Genomic DNA, 15,204 nt, shown 5'->3' with positions numbered 1-15,204 from the left:
TACTATAAAAAAGAAATTGGAAATATATTTGGCTAAATACGGCGTTATCGTATCTATTGCCGTAATTTTTAGCTTCTCTTTTTAATGTAGTTGTCCTCCTGCTTCTTTTATCCTGCCCTACTTTTTCAAGATATTAAAATCTGCGATATTTCATAAATTCTTGTTTTTATTTAAAAAATGGAACATTTTTAATTGCTTTTCCAATCTGTATTTAAAAAATGACTTAGTTTGTGGTTCAAAATTAAACCACTGTTGCAATTCGCTAAAATTAAGAGGGACAACTTTTATAATAAGTTTGAAAAATTCTTCTTTATGCGTATTCTTTTCTCTTTTTCTAGAATTTGAATAATGTCTAATTTTTTTTGTTTTTATGTATTTTATTCAGTTATGTTATTAAGCCTATTTTAAATCAATAGTTTGTTTTGTTTGTTGATATATTTCGTTTTTCTTTTGCATTTCATGTACTTACAATTGTGAGAGAAACAAATAAATAGCGACGACAGATAAAAATGAAAGGATTATACGACAGATAAAAATGAAAGAGGACATCACAGCTTCCCATTAGAAAAAATTGATTTTTCAGCAGCATCGTGCCCCACTCCAAGCAGGGCACCTTAACGTCATGAAATGCTGTTTAAGGGCTTATTTTGAAGAAAAATGCCAGACTTTCATGTTTTTGTAAATTAAAAAGCACAAAAAATACAATCATTTTTTAAACCTAGATATATGTATACAAAGTGATGAATTACATAATTTACAATCGCAGCTTACAGCCTTAAATGACATTAACTTAAAACTATATGGTGATGTCAGTTACAAGTGGGGTATGGACTTACTAAAATAGAAAAACGTCAAAAGCTTTAAATAGAATATAATAATTAAATAATTTTAAAAAAAGAAAAAGGTGGAGCAGATTGTGTCAAGAACTGAATCAGAGGAAAATTTTCACAGAGATATTGCATTATAGACGTCAGAAACACATTACAAAGAACTTTAATAAATACGATTCTCTGGTTTGCAGTAGCTGCCAACTGATGTTGCAGTAAGACCCAAAAGATCTAACCCTAACACTGGAAAATATAACACAAAATATTTTTTCAGATTTAGTGAAACACCTAGACTTCTGGTCCACTAGACTTTTTATGGTAAGCAGCTGAATTATCTCGGTTCAAAGATCTATATATATATATATATATATATATATATATATATATATATATATATATATATATATATATATATATATATATATATATATATATATAAAATAAGTTGTCTGTGTGTGTGTCGAGTGACGTCATGTTTGTGTGTCGACTGACGTCATGTTTGTCGACTGATGTCATTTTAAGGATTGAGCTGTATGCGTCATGAAGTTGTTTGTCGACTGACGTCATGTTTGTCAACTGACGAAATTACATACCGGGACACCGGGACAAAAATGACGACCGGGACACAGGGAATATAAATGACGACAGGGAACCTCAAAGAGAAATTACAGGCTGGGACACCCGGACACAGATCACGACCGGGACACAGGAAATATAAGTGACGACCGGGACACAGGGACACAACTACAACGAGGACGCCGGGGGCACAGGCGGGATATATAAATGACGACCGGGACACAGAGATTGTTCGAATAGAAATTACAGACCGGGACACCGGGACACAAATGACGACCAGGCCACCGGGACACAGAGAATATAAATGACGACCGGGACACCGGGACACAGGGAATATAAATGACGATCGGGACACTCAAAGAGAAATTACAAACTGGGACATCGGGACACAAATGACGACCGGGACACAGGGAATATAAATGATGACCGGGACACAGGGACACATCATTAGAATAATGAGGTATAGATCTGAATACGGATTGTTTTTCCCATGGACAATTATATGTTGCATGTTCAAGAGTCAGTAAAGCTGACAATCTATTTATGTGCATAGACAATGGGACAGCGAAGAATGTTTTATATTCGCATGTTTTACGTAGATAAAAACAAGGTAATTTTCAAACTCTAGTAGTTAATTTTTCCTTCCAATGGGTATCCATAGCAATTTTTAATTAATTTAACGTTTCTGTCGCAACGATGCCAAGAATTTTTCAGATTTTCTGGATATTCTATGTCAAACAATGCCCAACGGATAAGTTATTAATTCTAGCTTTGACTTTAGATTTTTCGAATACAATCAAATTTTAAATGTCCGGAATAAGTCGCTAGATAATGTTATACAATCTGTGCGTAATATTTTGACTTATCCTGTATCAATACTTAGACAGCTTTATTGCGCTGCCTATGATTTTTGTGTTCGGCTTTATGTGGCCCGCTGATATCAATGGTATTTATTAACATAAATAGGGAAATCGAGAAAGAAATCAATTTAATAAAAAATCCTGAATAATACTTCAATACATCACATATATTAAAAGTTTAAATGTTGCAGAGTAAAAATCCCTTCAAAATTACGAGCGAATGAATATCACGATAGTCAGGGCTATTACAATAAACCTTGCTCCAATTATGAGGCTGAGCATCCTCTACTGGGCTTGGGGGTTGAGGAAAGTGAGGTGGGTATGTACTGCAGCATTAGTGGCGAATCTGGTTGAAAAAAGCCGAGCGTATACGATATTCAACTTCGCCCACCCGAGAGCTTGTTTACACTATACTACTACTGTCGTCTGCAGCAGCCTATTGCAGACAATTTTAGTAAAAGTCGAGCACCAACACTTATATTTATTAAATAAAAAACAGTTTTTTTAAATGAAAGTAAGGAGCGACATTAAAACTTAAAACGAACATGAATTACTCCGTGCATGAAAGAGGCTTTTCCTCCTCATCTACGCCCCGCTCTTTACGCTAAAGTTTGACCCTTTCTATTAACTCTACTTCTTAAAACAGTAAAAAACTTTAGCGTAAAGAGCGGGGCGCTGAGGAGGAAAAGTCTCTTTCATATACGGAGTAATTTCTGTTCGTTTTAAGTTTTAATGTCACTCCTTACTTCCATTAAAAAAACTTGTTTTTTTATTTATCTTTAAAAGGGTCCAGGCTTCCTCACCTTACATAGGTTCAGTCAACTGACAAAATCAAAGAGTTATTCATTCGAGCTACCAGGATTGATTAAAAATTGGAGCATCTTGGGATTTTTTTCTGTCTCTAATATGAATTAAAAGAATCTATCGTAAGTATTTAGATGGTCTAAGATACCTTTAAGTTCATCCGCACCATGATTCAAAGCTGAAACAACATCGTCCATGAGAAGTCCCAAAAACATACTTAAGAAAATAAGATTTAGGGGTCCAATTTTCAAGATGTTCGACGTATATATTTGCAAGTAGATTTGATAGAGGGGGTCCCATAGGAACGCTCTTTTTTGTTTGTATTAAGCATGTGTTTTGGGGACGTTTCATGGACGATGTAATTTCAGTTTGAATTATGGTGAAGATGAACTTGAAATTTTTCAGGACCATTTGATAACTTACGGTAGAAACATGCAATTCACTTTAGAGACAGGAAAAGATAGAAAATTACCTTTTTTAATTTTTTATTTATGTGTATTATAAATAAGCTTGATGTTCCAGTTTACAAAAAAGCAACGCATAATAACAGATACTTTCACTTAAAGCCTAACCAACCTCCATAGGTTTAAAGAGGCATGGTACTGTCCCTTGCGGATCGATTACTTTATATTTGTTCAAGTCGTATATTCAAAAGGAATTGGACTTTATTAAAGACATGCTTTTTGGTAATGGTTACCCAATTTCTCTCATTAAAGCTGTTTGCTCAAAGATTAAATGTAAACTTTCTTAAAACCCTAAGTCCAATACCTGTAGATAATTTAAACAAACCCAAAAACAGGATTTACCTACCTTATACTTAAAAAGTTACTTCAAAAATGAAAAAAACCTGTTTAAAAAATAATTTATCTGTTATTTTCAAAAGAATTCTAAGTGTAATGAATCTTGTCAATTCTGGTAAGGATAAAACTTCACTTATTCGTCAGAGAGGGGTATACCAAACAGCGTGTAGTTGTGGAAATTATTACGTTGGTCGAACTCGCCAAAACCTAGGAAGACGGTTCCAGCAGCACAAAGAGAGTCTAGAAAAAGCATTAGGATCCAGCTCAGCATCTTTTGATTCAGCCTTAAGCAACTATATTTTCATAATCCAAACAATTCTGTACTATTCAATGAAACAATTCTAATTAGCAATTACCTAGGATTCAAACAAATTGTCCATGAAGCAATTGAAATCAAGCTGAGATGAGTACATACTCAATCCTATATACCCAAAACTGATAATGAAAAATAATTTAATACGCAACAAAAAAAAAATTAAGAAACAATCAAAATAAACCCGCACCCTAAAGAAATACAAGATTAGCAGCACAAAGAGCAAATGCTGTAATAAGAAATTATTCCAGTTTTTAATAAATTCAAGTAGCTAGGATGAATATCTCTTTTGATTTGTCAGTCTTGGCTGAACGTAAGGTGAAGAAGCCTAGACTCTTTTAGCGTATTTTGCAGATGACAGCTGTTGATTATATAGCCAAAATATTCGACTAGATTGTACTACCGTGTCATTCACAATGTTCAGAATTTTCCTCAGTATCTTCTCTTTTTTATATGCATGAATATATCCCCTTCCTTTTGGTTTCAATAAACTAACACAACTGACGCAGACAGTTGGAACACGCCATTGTCTTACATTTATAAATAGAGCGAAAATATAGAAGTATGTGATAGGGCTAAAATTTAAGTTGAGACAGTGAATAAAATAAACCAAAAGCATGAATGGTTCAGCTTCAGGTCCTAAACCAATTGTCAACGAAGCAAAAAAAAATGCACAAAAAATAAATATAGAAGAATACAGCATAAAAAGATGATAAACCAGCATATACAGAAAAAAAAGAAGAAGAAACACACTTTAATACAAATCCAGTTCAAAATGATATTCCAATTTAAACTAAATCAGAGGCAAGGCTATAGCGTTGCCTATAGTAAAGGCCATACGACACCGATGTTTTATTATTATATGTTTACCCAGAGGCACTTGATATGGAAGGGGTGGTCGTATGAACTTCGGAGGGAGCTCACTTGATTGGAAATGGGAAGTCCTAATGCCCCTTTTAAGAGTCAAGAGTGACCGGAGGGCAACTAGCCCCTCCCACGCCCTTTTTCCCCCAAATGCCTCCGATAAAAACTTTGAGAAATCGGAAGTCCTAGTGCCCCTTTTAAAAGTCAAAAGTGATCGGAAGGCAAGTAGCCCCTCCCCTGCCCTTTTTTCCCCCAATGCCTCCGATAAAAGCTTTGATATAGCCATTTTGTTAAAAATAGTTCATAGATCAGATAAAACTCCAAGGTTGACACAAACCCCCAGACCTGGGAGCAAGTGAATTCAGTTATGCCCTGGGGGCATATAAGTTTCAATGTAAGAGTAGTTGTATAAACTTCAGAGGTTGTTCATTTTATTAGAAATTGAGAATTCTAGTTATCTAATTATGAGTCAAAAGGGATCGGAGGGCATTTATCCCCTACCCACCCCAACACATATCCTCTTTTCCCCAAATGCATCCGATCCAAGTTTTAAGATTGCCAGTTTGTTTTTGAAACAGTCCAGTGATCAGATAACAAAAGTGTGGAGTCAACATACCCGGTTCTACTTCCTTTTTAAGAGTCAAAAGTGAAACGGTGGCATTTAGCCACCCTCCTCCCCCCTAACCCTCTTTTCCCCAAGGGTGTCCGATCGAATTTTGTATATAGCCATTTTCTTCAAAACAGACCAAAGATCAGATAATAAAAACTCCAGGAATAACATGGACCCCCCAGAACCTGGGGGCAAGTATTGAAATTTATGTCCCAAGGGCATATAAGGCTGTTATGGAAGGGATGGTCGCATAAACTTCGCAGAGGAATCATTTGATTGTAAATCAAAAACTCTAGTGCCCTTTTCTAGAGTTAAAATTGATCGAATGGCAACTAGCCCCCCCCCCCTTAGGCCCTTTTTCTCCAATGCATCCGATCAAAATTTTGAGATACTCATTTTGCTTGAAATAGTCCACCAATCAGATGACAAAACTTTGGGGTCAGCATAATCCCCTCCCCCGAAACGCGGGGGAGGGGTTGTAACTTATGCCCCGGGGACATATAAGATTTTGATGGAAGAGGTGGTCGTATAAATTCAGAGGGGACTCAAATGATTAGAAATTGAAAGTTCTAGCTCCCATTTAAGAGTCAAAAGTGATCCGACCCCAACCAGCCCCCCCCCCCTCCACCAACCCTAAGAACATAAGGCTCCAGTGTTTTATTTTTTCCACGGAGGCACTTCATATGGAAAGAATGGTCGTATAAGCTTCGGAGGGGGCTCGTTCGATTGGACAACGGAGGTTATAGTGCTCATTTTAAGAGTCAAAAGTGATCAGAGAAAAACTAGCCTCCGGGGCCCTTTTTTCCCTAAATGCATTCGATCAAAATTCTTGGATAGCCATTTTGTTTAAAGTTAAAATAGCAAAACCTTCAGGGTTGACGCAGCCCCCCACTCTCCAAAGGCAGGGGGCAAGTGCTGTAAGTTATGGAACGAGGGCATATAAGGTTTTTATGTAAGGAATAGTCGTACAAACTTTGGAGGAGGATAATTTGATTGGAAATTGAAAGCTCTAGTTAGCCTTTTAAGGTTTTTAATAGTCCAACGATCCGATAACAAAACTTTGAGGTCAACATGTATGCTACGTCCTGGGGGCATATAAAACTCCTATGCTAAGGTTTTGAAGAAAGTTCAAATATCATATAATCTCAGGCCCCGCTCCCACTCAAAAACTTATGAACGATATTTTATTTCAAAACTAAAGGGAACTGACCCCTGACCTTCTCTGCATGCCCCCCCCCCCCCAAAAAAAAAGAATAAAAAGCTGTTGACAATATTTTATTCCAAAATCATGGCAAATCACTCAAGGCCCTCTATGCCCCCCCCCAAAAAAAAAAAAATTATGAACATTATTTTATTCCATAGCTTGTGGGAACTTACCCCTGGTCATCCATGGCCAGATACCCCTTCCTCAGGAAAAATTCATCAACGATAAACCATGGGAGCTGACACCTGGCCCTCCCTCCAAGGCCTGAACCCCCTTCCCAAAAAAACAACAACTTATTAACGATATTTTATTAAAAAAATCATGGGAGCTGACCCCTGGCCCTCCCTCCATGGCCCACCCCTCCACCCTAAAAACTTATTAATGATATTTTATTCCAAAAATCATGGGAATTAAATTAATTTTAATGGCTATTTCCAAAACTGTTGAAGACGCCAATATTCTTAAACAACAAACAAGAGTTTGGCTACAACCTAACGGTAACGGTAACCCTAACTGTAAAAGCAAAAGGCCTACTGCGTATTTGGTGCTTCATTAGAACAAATTACATTACAAATATTTTCTTTTGAACTTATTAAAACATTGAAAATAAAATGAAAAATTTCAGTGAAACCAGACCAGTATTTACCAACAGGTCCACTAGGCCATGTGGCTTTCACCATTCCCTAAGTTTTCGGGATTTCCCCAAAAATCTTGTAAAAACGGAGCAGCATAAACATTTGGGCCGAAAAGTTTCAAAGCTTTAAATCCGATCCTGAGTGAAACAAAAATTATTTTGAAATAGGGAATTTTGAAAAACTAGAAACTTCGGCAATCAAAAACGAACAAAAATTAATTAAGAAATTTTTTGAAAAAGAAGTTTTTGAAAGAAAAGTAAGGGCTATATTAAACTTAAGATTAGATGAAATAGAAATCTAAAATAACTCAAACTCAAAACAACCAGAAATTACTATGAAAGAATAAATGAAACCCAAAATGAAAAGAAATTGAATAAACAATCATAGCAATAAAACATACAGCAGGTACTAATATAAATGAATAAATAAAACTTAAACGAGTGAAACTTAAGATGAATGTGCGAATCCAGTTTAAAAACAAGTCAAAATTACTACAAAGTAAACCCAAAAGTTTGGGTTTTACCTCCTTCTGTCATTGTAAAAGTCTAAAACCTATTGCGTCTTTGGCGCTTTACTGAAAACGAATTATATTACAAATACTTTCTTTTGTACTTATTACAACATTGAAAATAAACATAAAAATTACGGTAAAGTGAAATTTTGAACTGACAAACTTTCAGCAATTAATATCATTATATATCAAATGTTCAGTTTAATTCTATTAGTTCTTTCCAAAACTGTTTTAGACAAATATAGCTTCACTGCAAACAAGGGTTTGGATACTGCCCCCTTCCCTAACTGTAAAAGTCTAAAGCGTACTGCGTCATTGGTGCTTCATTGAAAACAAAATATATTATAAATACTTTCTTTTCCAGTTATTACAGCATTGAAAATAAAAACAAAATTACAGCGGAACAAAATCTTAAACTGATGATCTTTCAGTAATTGATAGCATGATATATCAAACATTCAGTTTGATTGTCTCTGTGCTTGCCAAGACTGTTCAACACACATATAGCTTTCAGCAAAGTGCCAATGACACAGTAGGTTTTAGACTTTTACAGTGAGAGAAGGAGGCAAAACTTAAACTCACGTTTGTAGTCATTTTTATTAGTTTCATGCTTGATTTGCAAGATTCTAATTTATTTAATTTATTTGATTTATGAGGTTCTATCAGGCTAATTCACGGTGGGGGAAGCAATATATTGACAAATTTGGCACTGTCTTCCACTTATGCTACACCTCTCATGAGTCTCATTCCAAAATGCTCTTTTTAAGATTTACTTATTCGTTTATATTAGTACCTATTGTATGTTTATTTGCTATGATTATTTATTCAATTTCTGTTATTTTTGGGTTTCATTTATTCTTTTATAGTGATTTCTGGTCGTTTAGAGTTTGAGTTATTGTAGATTTCTATTTCTTCTCATCTTAAGTTCAATCTTAATGATCTTAAGTTCTTTACTTTTCTTATAAAATTTCATTTTCGGAATTTTTCTTAAAAATTAATATATAATAATACACATATCAACAGAATGAATATGGTTATCACTTCTGATAAGAAATTACAATAAAATGGAATAGTTTTTATTTGAAAATTTTTCGCATAGGTTTACAATTAGTAGTAGTAGAACAACTTTTATTATCAAAACAATGATATATCAAATTAATAGCACAGAAAAAGCAATTAAAGTTAATTCAAGGATAAAAAGGTTAAAGACCTAATGATTTAAAATCTATTAGCAAGGAGTGATTTTTTCGCTAGGTACTCAGGTGGAACACCTTTTTCTTCTGAACTGAGATTATTAATTCAAAGTTTATTGTATCATATCTTTAATAAGCAAGTCCTATTTGTTTCCAGATATTTTTTCTGAATCTAAAGTTTCTTCTCAAAGTTTATCTTTATTGGGAATTATAATCTTTTTTTTCTCATTTGACTATTGCATGGTAATCCATTTTTTTTTATTCATCAGAAACCCTTTAATTCGAAAACAAGTAATAATTTCTAATGACAATAACATTAAAGAATATAATGTGATTCAGAAATCATTAATGTGTCCGTGGTTGAGCACTTCTTCTTCCTGAAATGAAGTCCTTAGCATGCCACGATTGTTGAGTCAAAGAGGTTAAAAATCCAAGAAAGTTTTGCAATCTGTGAGACTATTTTTTTCTTTTTTTGCACTGGATAACTTAGAGCACCAGAATTAGCATATAAAAATCTACTGAATCAGAAAGATGGTTCTACAAATAAAACACAACGGAAGAAATTACCGGCTTAGGAGTAGGCTTTTCTATTTCCTGCAAGCTCGCATATCCAGAAACAGATGGCATCTTTTCTTCATGAAGTAAATTGTCAAATAAAGCATCTGAGCTCAAAAGTGGTTGTTCAGCGACATATTCAGTGTCTTCAACGATTTCTTGAGCATGGGAGGGAATGTCTAAGCCAAGGCGAATTCTATGTAGTTGAGACTAAAACAAAACACTTATTTTAAGAGCGTGATGCGGCCGAAATGGTCAATTAAGGTGTAGCACACAAATACTTCTTGTACTTTCAGTCTAATTTCATACAATTCAGAATGGCACGCAGCCAAAACTCGAAAGGACATAAAATTGTTTTTACTAGACGATAAGAGTTTGTTACTTAACATGAGAGTATTATCCACTCAAACGTCAATTTTTTTGCATTTCTGGGGCTTCTGGGGGGAAAATCTGCTTTGAGCGGGATATGAACAATCAGACAGATCCTGAGGGGCTGTTAAAGACCGGCAAGGAATTATTATATAAGGTTGAGAATACACACTCAGTCATTTGTGCAGGAATAAGACACATCGTATAAAATCCTGTGTTCATTTATTTTAACACTTTTTATAAGAATTTTTAAAGAATTAGGTCTCCAAACGGATTGCAAAGAAGCTAAGCGTAAAAAAACAAACTTATGAACAGTCTTATTTCCCCGCTTATACTAAATGGGTTATAACTAATGATAGGTTATAACTAAAATGATGACGATGAAGATGAAATCTCGATGGCAGAAATTTCAGAGTTCCGAAGTTTCATATGCAGATATTGAGTTAGGTTTTGGCTGCTTTTTTCTTGGCACTGGACAATCATGTAATAGCATATAGGCATTCAACTGCAAGTTAGTTGCATAATAAATATAGGAAGTAGTTCATTAGCTCTTTGGATTTCTCTTTAATCGCCAAAATTTTTTAACGTTCCGCAACAATTGACTGAGGTGACATTATGGTGATCTATAACCCTGACCTATACTTATTGACTTATATAGAAAGTATTATTTTGTATTTGCTAGCTATTTGGAAATACAATAGCAATTTATAAGAAATATAAGAAGGTGGCTAGAAGAAATTATAAAGCAGATTTTCAGGCAAAATAGGGGTGGTTGCCGGCTACAAGAGCCAGTTTGTCCACCAAGGGGGACCTCCCTTAAAGAGCGGAGGTAAGATGAGCGGGAACCAGCAATTCTTCTTCTTTGTAGGATATTTCCTGACGATTGGTAGCTCACATTCGATTATTCCAACTAGACTGTCTTTTGTGACGGGTTATTTGCCATTCGGCCAGCCCACCTGCCACGTCTCTTGGAGTGCTATTTCATTCCGTGTAGTGAAATGGGAAGCACCGATACAGAGTTAGTGTATAATTGAATATTGAACTTTGTTATACGTACGAATAAAGCGGGTAACAAGGCGGAAGATATAGTCATGACAGCAGTACAGTGTTTCGAGGCTGAAGTGCTCCTCAAAGCCAAAGAAACTCTTTGGTCTCTTACCAGTATTTTGACGAGGGCTTCAGTTAGATATATACAACTTGAGAATGCTCTTATGAACACACAAATTCCACTGGATAAAATAATAAGAAAATAATTTTGACATGAATTTAATTATTCTGTTGGGAAGTGATCATTCTGTTGATATTCAATGCTGCTAATTTTTTGGTCTTGCATTTACACTAGTTCTCTTACTCCAATTATTAACTTTTGGCTCAATTTTTAGAATAGTATTATAGCCTGAATCGATATTTTGATTTTCATAGTCTCTATTTGTTGAAAGATTTGCAAAGATGTGTTTTCTTTTTATTTCTAAGGGTTTACTAGTCCAAATTTAGAAAGCTTCCGGATACTTTTGTTTCGACTTTGGCGCAGCATGTTTTTCACTATCCTGTCCAATCTGTATAGTTCGAGGAGGCTACACCCATCTCTAACGATAGATGATAACACAAGCTGGGTGTGAGTAATTATGATGACCAAACAGACTTTACACAATATACTACTACTACTAACAACTCACTGCAGCACCAAGCCGCCCGAGGCCAACATAGCAACGCACACTCTTCCTACATTCCAATTTATTCAAGGTCTCCCTTACTTCTTTCCTTGTGATATCCTTCCACTCCATTCGGGGACGACCTGCTTTCGCTTGGCCCTAAGCGGTTGATCAACAAGGACGATTTTTGCCAATCTGTCATCCTTCATCCAAAAAGAGTGTTCAAGCCATCTCAACCTTTCTCTCATTATAGCAGTAGAAAGCGGAATTGAACCACATTTTTCGTACAGCTTAATGTTTGTGATACGTTCAGTCGCTCGGGTATCCAAAACCTTCCACAGGCAATTTCTCCAGAAAGCATCTAGCAAATCCCCCCCCCCGTTTTTGGAGCCCCCACGCTTCAGAACCATACTTGACCACCGTCATTACTGCAGTTCCCAATATTTCTAATCTTAGTTCGCACGCTCTTCTTTCTATTCTTCCAAACCTTTTCAACTGTAAAAGAAAAAGAAAAAGAAAAGAAAAAAAACACCTTGAGCATTGGCTAATCTACCTTTAAAATCTTCATTGCATCCGGCATCTTTACTAATCATACTGCCTAGATAAGTGAAGCTGCCAACTTGATGGATCAGCTTGTTACCTAACATCACCTCTTCACCTTTACTTATTCCTAATCTTAGACTTCTTAACATTAGTTATCAAACCCAGTCTTGCACCCTGAACTCCAAAACCCTCGAAAAATTCATCGATCTGACAAATTTTTTTTATCTAGGACGCGTAATTAATCAATATAATCTAACTCAATGAGAGCTTTGCTTCCTCATTTGTTTCCGAGTTCTGTCACTGCCTTTGCTGTGCTCCTTAGAGCAAAAAGTCGATCGAAATGACCCATATAAATAGGGATAGGACGCAGCCCTACTTAACTTCTGATTTAATACGAAACGAGCAACTAAACTCATTTTTCACCTTAACGGTTCTAATTTTATTGTGGTTTCAGCGGGAACTACTACATAGTAAAGGACGCAGCCAGAGCCCGTACAAGCCAAAAAATAGCCTGAAACCCTCAAATATGGTCGGGTTGGGATCAAAATTGCTGTACCTTTACTGCGTATAAAAATTGTCAATTCTTGTATTTGGTTTAACCGACACTTGCTTGGTTTAAGCGTACATACTGTAATTTCCTTGGCCAAAAACTCTATACAGGAAACTTACAGTCCCTTGGCATATCAAAGAAGATTACTTTTTTGCATTGGAAGTACTGATGTTTCTTTTTTCCCCGCTGGTATCGGGGCACTGGGACATCATAGAGTGATGTTCAATGGCTCATTTTAAAGGAAATCATTACATCTAGTGTCTTTTGTAATTAAAAAAGGATAATATATAGAATGAAATTTTTGACGAATAATTGCATCTTCACATGCAAGACGACGAATCACGTCATAAATCGTTGGTTGCAAATGATGGTAAAAGTAAAATCCTCGTACATAGCACTAATCACTATGCATTTATCTGGTATACAATATTAGTGTAGGACCTTCGTTAAAGCTATTCTGTCGGCTAAATCAAACGTTTGCTCATAATCTATAGCACTGAGAAGTAAAGGAGTTGGATTATTCAAGCACTTCTCAAATATTAGTCTAAAGGGGAAAATTTTGACGGATACATACTCTGCCATTCCTGGAACCACACTGATCTTCTCTAAAAACCTTATCAACAGCATCCCTAATTCAAAAAAGTATCACCACACTAAGTAATTCACTTGCTACAGAAACCAAGCTAATACCTTTATCATTACCACACCCACTCTTATCCCCTTTCTTATAGAGGGGCTTAATTAGTCTTCCTAGAATCGCTAGATACTTCCCCCTTTTAAAAATCATACTCACAATCTTCAGTAACATATCTCTAACTTCATAACCACTACATTTTAAAAACTCGTTTTCTACACTATCAGCACCTGGGGCCTAATTATTTTTTAATCGGTATAGTAATGTCACTAATTCTTAGTAACAAAATAAATTTTCCTTCACATCCAAAGTGTCACAAACTTTTTCATTCTTTTCAATATCTTTTCCAGTAACTCCATCGCGGTTTAGAGGATTCTCAACAATTTTGTCCATCTGTCTTTAACAATTTCCTTATTACTATTTGTAGCCCCGTTCTTATCTTTAACTGGGACAAGTGCAGACTGACTATTCCCTCACAATCTATTAACAAGCCAGTACAAGATTTTACTTATAACGTTTTTCTACAATTTTTCTACAACAAATAATATTTTTCTGGCTGCACCTTCCGGATCTTCAGCAATTTTATGTGTGACCTCCACTTCACACATCCTCCATTCATATCTTAAAATTGTCTTCACTTTCTTTACATGATCTATCTTCACTTCTCTTATTTCCACATGATCTATCATCCAAATAATTCTTGTATAAGCCCCTCCTCCCCTCCATTAAACGTAAAGCATTTTCTCAAATATTCCTAGTTACGTTTCTAACTTTCCTCCCTAAGACACCATCAGCGAATTCACAAACTAGTTTCCTAAAATTATTCCATACATCTTCTACAGTCTCAAACTTCAAATTTTCCAGTTCAGTAGTCAAATGTTACTCGAAAGTTTCTCTCAAATTCTCAGCCTGGAGTCTACCAGCAGCATAGTCCCCGGAGGGTAGTTACCCTTCTGAAATTTTAGTTTTAGATTCACCTAACAGACTATTAGATGGTGATCTTTACTTACAACATGAATAACAGCACTCCTGTATACCCCAGTATCTTGTATTGACCCTACCAGTCTTCGGTTTATAATAACATAATCAATCAGGTTAGCTGTCTTGTAGTCCTGTGAATATCATGTTCGCTTGTGGGCCCTTTTATGACCAAATATTATGTTGGTTACAGCTAGATTACTAGACCGACAAAATTTAAGCAGTCTGTAACTATTACTTATTTATTTTCCCATGCCAAACTTATCTAGGCTAGGTTACCATCTATTCCTGTTCCTACGGACCTAGACATTAAAATCCCCTAATCAAGAATACCATATTTCCGCCTTGGAATCTCGATCGACCACTTCTACAGGGGCATATAGTACTAAGATTGGTACCTTTCACTTTTTAAGTAATAAAATGAAATACTAGCATTATATTATTAATAGTTTCGAAACCCAAACAAGACTTAACAGCTTTCCTTGTTCATCATGAGCCCTACTCCCTGCCTATGCACTCCATCCTTCCTGCCTTAGTATATAAATTTCACATCACCAAATTTTATGTTTCCTGTCCATGTAATATATTTGTGAAGCTCCTTAAAGTTGGGTTACCCATAATATACTAAAAAAAAATGATTCCCAAAAATAAGTGATTCTTTCAACTAACGTTGGAATGCTGGAAGATGAAGCAAAAGAAACTTGGAGCAATGATATTGACACTGAT

General features: G+C 35.5%; 1 protein-coding gene across 2 annotated transcripts in view; it reads right to left on the bottom strand.

Annotated features, from left to right (window-relative positions):
* LOC136034805 (TIMELESS-interacting protein-like) overlaps positions 1-15,204 on the bottom strand; it is a 92,611-nt gene that overhangs the window by 57,328 nt on the left and 20,079 nt on the right. For both annotated transcript variants that reach the window (XM_065716222.1, XM_065716221.1), the window contains exon 5: positions 9,765-9,962. In XM_065716222.1, the coding sequence (XP_065572294.1) occupies positions 9,765-9,962 (198 nt within the window). The remainder of the gene's footprint in view (positions 1-9,764; positions 9,963-15,204) is intronic.

The sequence above is a fragment of the Artemia franciscana genome, chromosome 13, assembly GCF_032884065.1.
Source record: "Artemia franciscana chromosome 13, ASM3288406v1, whole genome shotgun sequence".
In the NCBI taxonomy this organism is placed as follows: Eukaryota; Metazoa; Arthropoda; class Branchiopoda; order Anostraca; family Artemiidae; genus Artemia; species Artemia franciscana.
This window is presented reverse-complemented; position numbering and strand designations above follow the sequence as displayed.